Source organism: Aptenodytes forsteri, unplaced genomic scaffold (assembly GCF_000699145.1).
Source record: "Aptenodytes forsteri isolate BGI_AS27 unplaced genomic scaffold, ASM69914v1 Scaffold9, whole genome shotgun sequence".
Classification (NCBI taxonomy): Eukaryota; Metazoa; Chordata; class Aves; order Sphenisciformes; family Spheniscidae; genus Aptenodytes; species Aptenodytes forsteri.
Window position 1 is genome coordinate 4,946,410 of NW_008796217.1, and position 8,885 is coordinate 4,955,294.

Below are 8,885 nucleotides of genomic sequence, written 5' to 3' on the forward strand. Positions count from 1 at the left end.
GGTTGGACTCGATGATCTTAGAGGTCTTTTCCAACCTTAATGATTCTATGATTCTATGATCACTATTACTAGTTACTACTCTCAGTTCTTTTGGTAATCTGAAAACACATTTTCTCCTCGACATTTTTCTTTTATCATCCCCGACTTGGAAAAAAACCACCAAAATGTGTTTTGTGGTTTTTTTCCCTTAAATTTTAATACTTTTAATTAATTAATTAATGCTTTTAATTAATTTAATTTTAATTTACTATTTTAAGAAAGATATGTAAAATAAAACATACTTCAAGCTCTTCAACAAAGGCTGCTAAATCTTCTTTCCAGAGATCTGAAGAAGATTTCCTTTTAAGGTCATTTAGTTCTCTCTCCTAAAACACAAAAATAGTATATAGAATGTAAGTTACTAAGTTACAACTAAAGTAAATACTATAGAAACTGAACATTTACAATTAGACACATCAATAATTACTATATCATTTCAGAACAAGACTTCCATGCTGTACCAACCTTTGAATCTCTCTGCTTAATTAACTCTTCTACTTTCTCTTTCGTGAGTGACCACAGAGACATGTTTAAGATATAGTTAAAGTCAGGGCCAGAAGTTGAGCCAGAAGCAGAGGAAGCATCATCATTCGGGTTCTGTGGGTCCTCCTCTTCTGCTGCCTAAAGTGAAATATTCACAATTACAAGTATTAACCATCTTAGCTCTATGTATGAACATAGAGCTGTAACACTGCTTCAAAGCACCATCAAAGAGTAGCAAGGTTTGCCCTCATAGATTCAATAACCTTAACATTTTTCTGGACCTTTCCAAAAGGCCATGTTCCTGTGACCTTCTATAGTTGGATTATTTAATCATTAGTTTCATCTTTCCATGGTAAAGCATGAAATTAAACTTGTCACATACCTCTTTTGGAATACTAAAAAAACCTCTTGGGTCTTAAAAAAGCAGAAATAAATATAGGTCAAGATCAAATTTATTAAAGTTCAAAAGTCAGAGTTTTATAATATTCATGTTCCATTACAGAAAATAAATAATTATATTTTGCAATCATACGACAAATAAATAATAAGGGGAAAATCAGTTATATGTGTGGGATAACTGATGCAGCATTTTATGTATCAGCCAGTCAGAAATCAAGTTGCCAGTTTTGATTTAGGTACATTAAGAAATTCAATCCTCTGTATTCTCATTTTCAGTCCTGTATTATCTAGTTTTCATCTAAGAATTATCCATACACGATACCAATATTATGTGACAATATTTTTGTACAAGTTTAATTTATTTTTAAAAATGGAAGCCAATAAGAAGTAATGAATAATCTTTTTAAAGTGTTACGTGTGTTATAAATTAAGTTAGACTACTAGAAAACAAACATCTGAATAAATTAATATCATTTATAACATTAACAGCATCAAATATATCCAGAGATTTCAGATTATTACCTTTTCCTGTGCTTCTTTCCAGGCTTTTACTGGATCAGATTCATAACCTCTCTGGACCAACATCTGAATCAAATCTTTTTTTGATCTGTTCTCTACAAGATAGACACACATAACCGGGGTTGGGGGGGAAGGAAAAGAAAAAGAAAAAATCAGTGTCATGAAAATAAATGTCTTGCATGCAAGTACATTCTACTATATTTAAATCATTTCCAGATTTTCCCCCATTGTTACCCATTCTAACTTACATTTACTCACCTATGGTAATTTTTCCTTGTATCTTCTCTAGAACAAAACGAGCTTGATTGTTAAGCTTGGTAGATTCTGCACCCAACATTCCCACAAGCCATTCCTTGCGTAAACTATAATAATGTAATCGCAAATCAAAGAACTCCTTCAAGATGTCTTGCACAGTTTCATACTTCTTTAAACATCCCATATGATCAAATAGCACCTACAAAATACATAATATACTGCTTGAGAGAGATTGCATAACTCAAACTGTGTTAACTTTTGTGTACGAGTTTATTTCTATTGCACATATACATGCACCATACAAAAAGCGGTGTTTTGAAGACTGAACTTGAACCTTACTATGGAACTACACAGCACATAGCTGGATAGATTTTATTTTTATTCACAAGTAGATTTAAGATGAGATTATGGTAACACGTTTGAACAGGAAGACAGCTATATAGAGAAATATGCCTAAATTCAGCTGAGTGACTAATTTTATCTAAATATTAAAGCACAAGTTCAGTAGCACCTAATGATTCACAAATATTTAACCATTTAACATAAGTTGAAAAGCATCTTTAATAATCTTTCAGTTCAGCTGTGAAAACTGCTGTTCTTCAAGTTCAAGCACAAAGTAAGAAATCATTTTTACATCACAGCTGGAATCAATCCTGCCTGACTTCTGACATCTCCAGTTTAGATATTTATAGGTGAACTAGTCACCCTAGGCGCCCTCTACAGTCAACTGAAAGAAATAAGCCCCTCTAGAGGGCAATTCATCCATCTGAAGTATCTGTTTGGGAGTTGGGTGAACAATGACTAGCTCGCATAACTTTTTAAGATGCTTACCCTAGGGCAGATTAATTCCTACACATACACATAAAGCAGCCCTTACTATTTATTTCAGTAAGCAGAACACACGGGATTAAGCTGCAAAACATTTTGTACTCTGTTAAATGTTAATTCAAAGACAGATTCTCACAGTAGTTCAATCATACGGTTGTTTAAACCTGTGAGAAATACCATCACCTTGATTTGGTGGATTTGCTTTTCAAGCACAATCTACAAAACGGGTTGAGCAAGGCCTTTTTCCTCTTCCAATTCTATGGTCTTTAATTTATTTTTAACCTATTTTCGCATAGCTTTTGATTTATACAGTAATAGCAACAGTAATGGTGTTTTTGCTTTGTGATAATATCTGAAAGTAGTATCTGCCATAAAAAAAAAAAGAACTGTTTTTTCAGTCTCTGTAAAGACAGGTTGTTTGGAAATATTCTGGCAGAAATTATCTTACAATTCAAATTCCTCTCGTAATAGACAGATGTATATTTACTCACATACTTAGTCCCATCTTGCTACAAGCAGAATAAACCATATGAATAATTTACATCACTATTATGTCTTCAGCAGCTTAAGGATAGTGTTTTCTATACCTTACAACCTAAAATGGTATTTATGTTGGTGGAAACATTGGATCATTTAACTCCTATTAGAGGAGTAAAGTCCTGCATAAAGTGCAATTTTGAAAATGTAACTTGTCTCAAGTTTAAAACTCAAATCTAATTATAATATGGCAGAAAGTTATTTGTATGATCTACTTTACATTAACCATTTTTGGTTAGCTGCATAGGAAATTTTCAATTACAGGAAACTAACCACCCCGAGCCTGTCTAATTTGGTTTGAAAGATTCATCAGGACTAAAATGGATTTGCTGATCCATATTGACTTAGTATTTGTCATCACTACAATTTTCTACTATTCAAAAAATTTCAAATACACAATACACTGTTTGATACCAAGTACCAAAGTACACTACAAAAACATTTGAGTTTACAACAAGCAACCGTAAGGATTCTGATAGCCAAACATGAAAAAGTTACCATAGAATTACAAGTAAGACTTGTTTGAAGCTTAAAAACTTTGTGCAATCCAGCAGCTTCTGCCTGTGCAAGTTTTTCTTCTGTCATCTTCACAACAAATTTCACAGTTGTATCAGTGTGGTATTCCTTATAGTCAGAAATTAATGCTGGAGTTTTTTCAGTCCCATTCAACATAGGTTCTAGAACCTGTTCTTTGTACACCTATTAAAATTAGGGTAGGAAAAAACAGAAACACTTCTTAAAATCCCTAATTCCTTAAAACAACTGAACAACATAAGATTTCAAAGCTTTGTGCATTACATCTGATACCAGTTATAATTTACAGAACCAGTATAACCTGCAAAATGCAGGCCAAGACTAGCACAAACATAAGAGGCATCTAACAAGGACAGAAAAGTCTACTCAAAAGAGAAAGGGGATTAAATATTAATTCAGCAGAAGAAGCAGATATTCCTTGTAGTATGGACAGTAGATGGCACAAGTAGAAAGCCATCTTCTACAAAGGCACACAAAAGAAAGAAACCGTGTTCCCTTCCATGTATGTATAATCATCAGAAATTGTGTTAAAAGTTCATCTGGACAGAGGATTAAATAATTTAATAAGAAACTTTTTGTTGGTTTGGTTTTTTTTTAAATGTAAATGTATTTCACTGTTACTTACCTGGGTCCACGTCCTTACAGGAAGCTCTGTAATTTCTACTGTGTTCCTGTCCACCACAAATATTTCACCACTGACTACGTACTGGTTTTGACCAAGTTCCTGAATGGTTCCTTTGAAGTTTTTGTAGTTTGGGAGCTGAAATTGCAAAAACCAGCAAAGTGGTAATAATCTTTGTAATAAAATATCGTAAAAATATTTGTTTCCCATACACCATACAGCTATCACTTTATATTGCACTAATCCATCAACCAGCCTCTCATGCCTGTGAAAATCTTCAGTCATAGGAAAAATACTACAGAAAAAACAGAATACACACATGCAAGTGACAGGAACAAGTATCTTAACATCTACAGAGTAGATACACAATTAAGAAAATGCAGCTGAACCCAGTGATGTGGTGGGGTTTTTGTTTGTGGGTTTTTTTTGTTTGTTTTTTTTTTTCTTTTTTAAAGAAAACTGCAAGCACACATAAGGCATGACAGAAAGCAGATTAACACCCCAGTCTCACAATAACTTTACAGAAGTGGTGCTACCTCCCCTAATCATTCTTTCATTCTTGTGCTGTTTGGCAAAGATAGTGGAACCCATCCAGTTTAAAAAGTAACTAACAGGGTGGGGAATTTTTTTTAACTGAATTGATTCCCTTATCCAGCTTACCATGCAGCCACAAACACATACCAGCATACAGAAAGGAGCTAGATGGAGGCAGAAAAGCCTCTTTCAACCACAGTGAAGCTTCAATTGACTGTGAGACTACACAGAAGGCCTAGGAATCCTAAAGGAAGGGCAATGGATTGCATTAATTAAAAAAAAAAAAAAAAAATCTATTCATTGTTCCCAAGAATTTGCAAAAGGAAATTCACTATGTCATGAAAATTGATACTGCACACTCAGTAAACTGTGATCTAAGAAGAGAAGAAAAGATGTTTCTGCTTCTATGACTTGGTAAACACAACAAAGTAGCAATATCCATCAGTTGTAAAGTAAAGGTTACGTTATCTATATACAGATATTACAGATATTCTGGGTTCACCCAGGTATTCTTCCTGTCCAAATTTTTTCAAGTATACACCACTTCCGAGATTTCTTATAAAATTTTAAATAAAGGAACAGAAGCTAGATGCAGTTCAGAAGCTGCTGATTTTCTTGAACAGTGACAATATCTTCTTCTATGCTTACAGATATATTAAAGAGATTACAATTCAGACAAGATAGAGGAAATGTTAAGGTTGGCTGAAGATAAGTGGTAGTACCTCAAAAAGGAAAGAATGGTACAACTTTTTACTCTACTGCCATGTCATAACTACCCTGTAAGACTTGCAACTGTGAGGGCTTACAGTCAGCAGACTGAAGAAAAGGTCCTCTGAAATAATTGGAAAAATACAAATTGCAATGTTTTTGCTTGAAGGTGAACTTCCCCAGCCTCATCCCAACAGTCAAGTAAAGCTCCTACATGAAATTACTGGGACAATCCAACTCAGATATTCCAATAATCAAGCATTTCTAGAGTGATACTAATTAATTTTGTAAGTACAAAATAAGGTTTGTGTAGTAAACACATAAAATACCAGCATATACTATTATTTTTACCATTGGGTGGGGATCTAAGCCATCCAGCATTCGTCTGACATTGTTTACAATCTCTCTGGTATCGTAGTTTGGAAGTTTGCAAGCCCATCCGGTACCAATACCTTCAGCTCCATTTACTAAAACCATAGGAATGATGGGAATATACCATTCAGGCTCTACACGTTGGTTGTCATCATAAAGGAATTTAAGCAAGTTGTCATCCACTGATGGAAAAAGCAGCCTTGCTAAAGGGCTTTAAAAAAGAAAAAGAAGAAAACTGTTTATCTGGAGTCCAGAAAGTAAAGTACATAATGCTTTAACAGTCCATGGGTCCGGATATGATCTATTTGTAGATATTTCTCATATCTTCCTTTCTCTTTACCATTCTAAAGCTGAAAATACAATGTACATACCTCCTGAGAAAAGGAAGTGCTTCCCAGTGGAAGAGTGTGTTCATAACAGATGATGTTTGTTTCCATCACAATAACACATGTACATGATACACTAGTAATTGATTACATATAACATCTACAAAAATACCATTCTTTGAAGCATTCAGAACGCACAGTTCGATGTGACAGTAGGTCACCCAGTAATAAAGCAACACAGCATGCAAATAGTTGCAAAACTTCGTTGCTTAATTGTAGGCCTAGCAGTCTCTGAAAATTCTACAGAGGTATCACGGGTGACTCCTTTTGCTCATCTAGAACATTGTCCTGGGTGAATACGATTTCCAGCACCTCATGCAAAAAGGAAAATGTACAAAACTAGTTTGCTACAGAAAGAACATATATGAGAAAGGGAATAAAACCTGATTCTTACGTATAAAGCTTACAATTAGAGGAAAAGAAGAAACTACAAGAAATTTTAGGCAAAATATCACAAAAATTAGGAAATAAATGAAGCAACATAACGTATAATAATACTATAATTTACATTAAGGAACACATTCTAACACTCTGCACACCAAATTGAATTTCAAGGTATTAGCTGTGAAAAATCAGCATCATTAAATTAGATCTTCATTATTAATTATGTATGTGTAATTTAGCCTGACATGAAGAAACCCATCTGAAAGGAAAAGAATCCGTCTCAAGTTTCAAGTCTATGCTGCGTTGCAGGACTATCACCAGGTAGCAATACACTTTCTATTGTGAAACTGAATAGATTTCACATTGAACAGGGAAACTGAAAGCTACTCCTGCAAGAAATCACAATTTAAGATCAGTAACTAATCTGGGTGATCTACATTTTCAGTCTTCAGCCTTATGATTCAAAGTTCAAATCCTTAAAAGCTACAATTCCCAAAACACTGCCATGCATGGAAAATCATGCAAAAAAATCCACGTGCAAACACACACTTATAGATGTAAAGCGGAATTTGAGCTTCTGTCAAAATATTCCAATCCTCCCCCATTCCTCCCCCACAAAAAACCTGTAGTGTTGTGAAAGGATTAGTTTGATAACAAGGCTTTTTAAAAGCATGCATTTAGCTTTACATTTGTGTTTACCTTAACATGGTGAAAATATAGCGAGGGCTGGCAGCATCCTTTCCACCATGAAGCCTGGTACCAAACTGACCAATAGGTTGTAGCAGATTAACGTTGTTACTGCCAACAAAGTTCTGAGCCAAGTTGACAACAGTCATCATTAATGCTTGCTGCAAGAAAATACGTATTCATAGTAATAAGTATAAGAAGAGATAGTCTTTCCTAATCAGCCAATATATAAAAATATATTTTTAATGCCCCAAAATTGTGTGACTAACCTGAATTCAGTTTCAAAAAAGTAGTCTCCCTGAGAAAGGAATGTTGTAAACCTATTACAAGAGCTGCTGGTAAAACATAATGCTGCTTCTTCCACAGCCACATTGCCTTCCTGATTTAAGTGTCCTTACATTCTATGCTTATGAAAACCCCTGGGCTTCTTCATTTTTTTCTAAAGCACTTCTCTGGACGAATGAAAGGGGCACAAACTGACCACACTTACTATGGCACAAACTAGTACTCATTGCTTTTAAAGGGAGGGAAGATGGGATGGAGAGAGACTGTTAATATGGCAACTCTTGCTAATATTTCAAATATAAACAAAATAGGAAATAGAAATAATCTTTCTTCCAACACTGTATCAGGTTTTCAAAGAACAGTATCTCCTCTTCTTACCTTAAAAGACTCTATTTCTTGTTTAAGACAAAAATTGTCCAAGTACATAGTTCCTATATTCCTATGATTTGAGAATCTAGAAGTTACCTAGGTAATTAGTTATCTACTATTTCGCCACAACCCACAAACTATTTGGGATACCACTGTGCACAAAGACTTGGAAAGAATGGAAATATGCTGTCTTACTAAGCTATATACTGTTTGGTTAATTTTCTTTAGAAGTAAATCTGTGATTAGTAGACTTAAGTCAATAGGTTTGTAATTTCAATACAGTAAACATTTACCTAATAGTGTATATAGGCTAAAAATCCTTACAACTTTACCGTCCTTCATACTCACCTCCCCATGGTGATAAGCTGACATTTCAGCAACAGAACCAGCCAGCTGAGCAACCTTTACTTCACGTTTATCATTTCTCTTAAAGCAAGTGAATAAAACTTTGCGTTGCCCTGGTTTTAAACCTATTAAGAAGAATATCCCATTTTCAACACACACACAAACATATGTTTTTAAGTAATAAACTTGTTTTGCCTTATTATCATTTCTAATCCTTCAAAAGAAGCCTAAACATTAAATGGAAACAAATTCACACTGTAACATTAACCAAATAACAAATTAATATAGGGGAGGTGCCTCGCTTGACCTGCTGTTTACTAACAGAGAAGGACTGGTGGGAGATGTGGTAGTCAGAGGCCGTCTTGGGTTTAGCGACCATGAAATGATAGAATTCTCGCTTCTTGGTGAAGTAAGGAGGGGGGGCAGCAAAACCGCAACCATGGACTTCCGGAGGGCGGACTTTGGCCTGTTCAGGACGCTGGTTGAGAGAGTCCCTTGGGAGACGGTCCTGAAGGGCAAAGGGGTCCAGGAAGGCTGGACGATCTTCAAGAAGGAAGTCTTAAAGGCGCAGGAGCAGGCTGTCCCTGTACGCCGTAAGA

At 35.0% G+C, this 8,885-nt stretch overlaps 1 protein-coding gene across 1 annotated transcript in view; it reads right to left on the reverse strand.

Moving 5' to 3' along the window:
* Positions 1-8,885, reverse strand: part of TOP2B (topoisomerase (DNA) II beta) — a 71,271-nt gene that overhangs the window by 12,363 nt on the left and 50,023 nt on the right. Inside the window, exons 19-27 of the mRNA XM_019474481.1 lie at positions 8,290-8,411; positions 7,300-7,448; positions 5,810-6,041; positions 4,220-4,354; positions 3,559-3,759; positions 1,699-1,894; positions 1,444-1,535; positions 505-660; positions 282-365 (exon numbers count right to left, since the gene is read on the reverse strand). Of these exons, the coding sequence (XP_019330026.1) occupies positions 282-365; positions 505-660; positions 1,444-1,535; positions 1,699-1,894; positions 3,559-3,759; positions 4,220-4,354; positions 5,810-6,041; positions 7,300-7,448; positions 8,290-8,411 (1,367 nt within the window). The remainder of the gene's footprint in view (positions 1-281; positions 366-504; positions 661-1,443; positions 1,536-1,698; positions 1,895-3,558; positions 3,760-4,219; positions 4,355-5,809; positions 6,042-7,299; positions 7,449-8,289; positions 8,412-8,885) is intronic.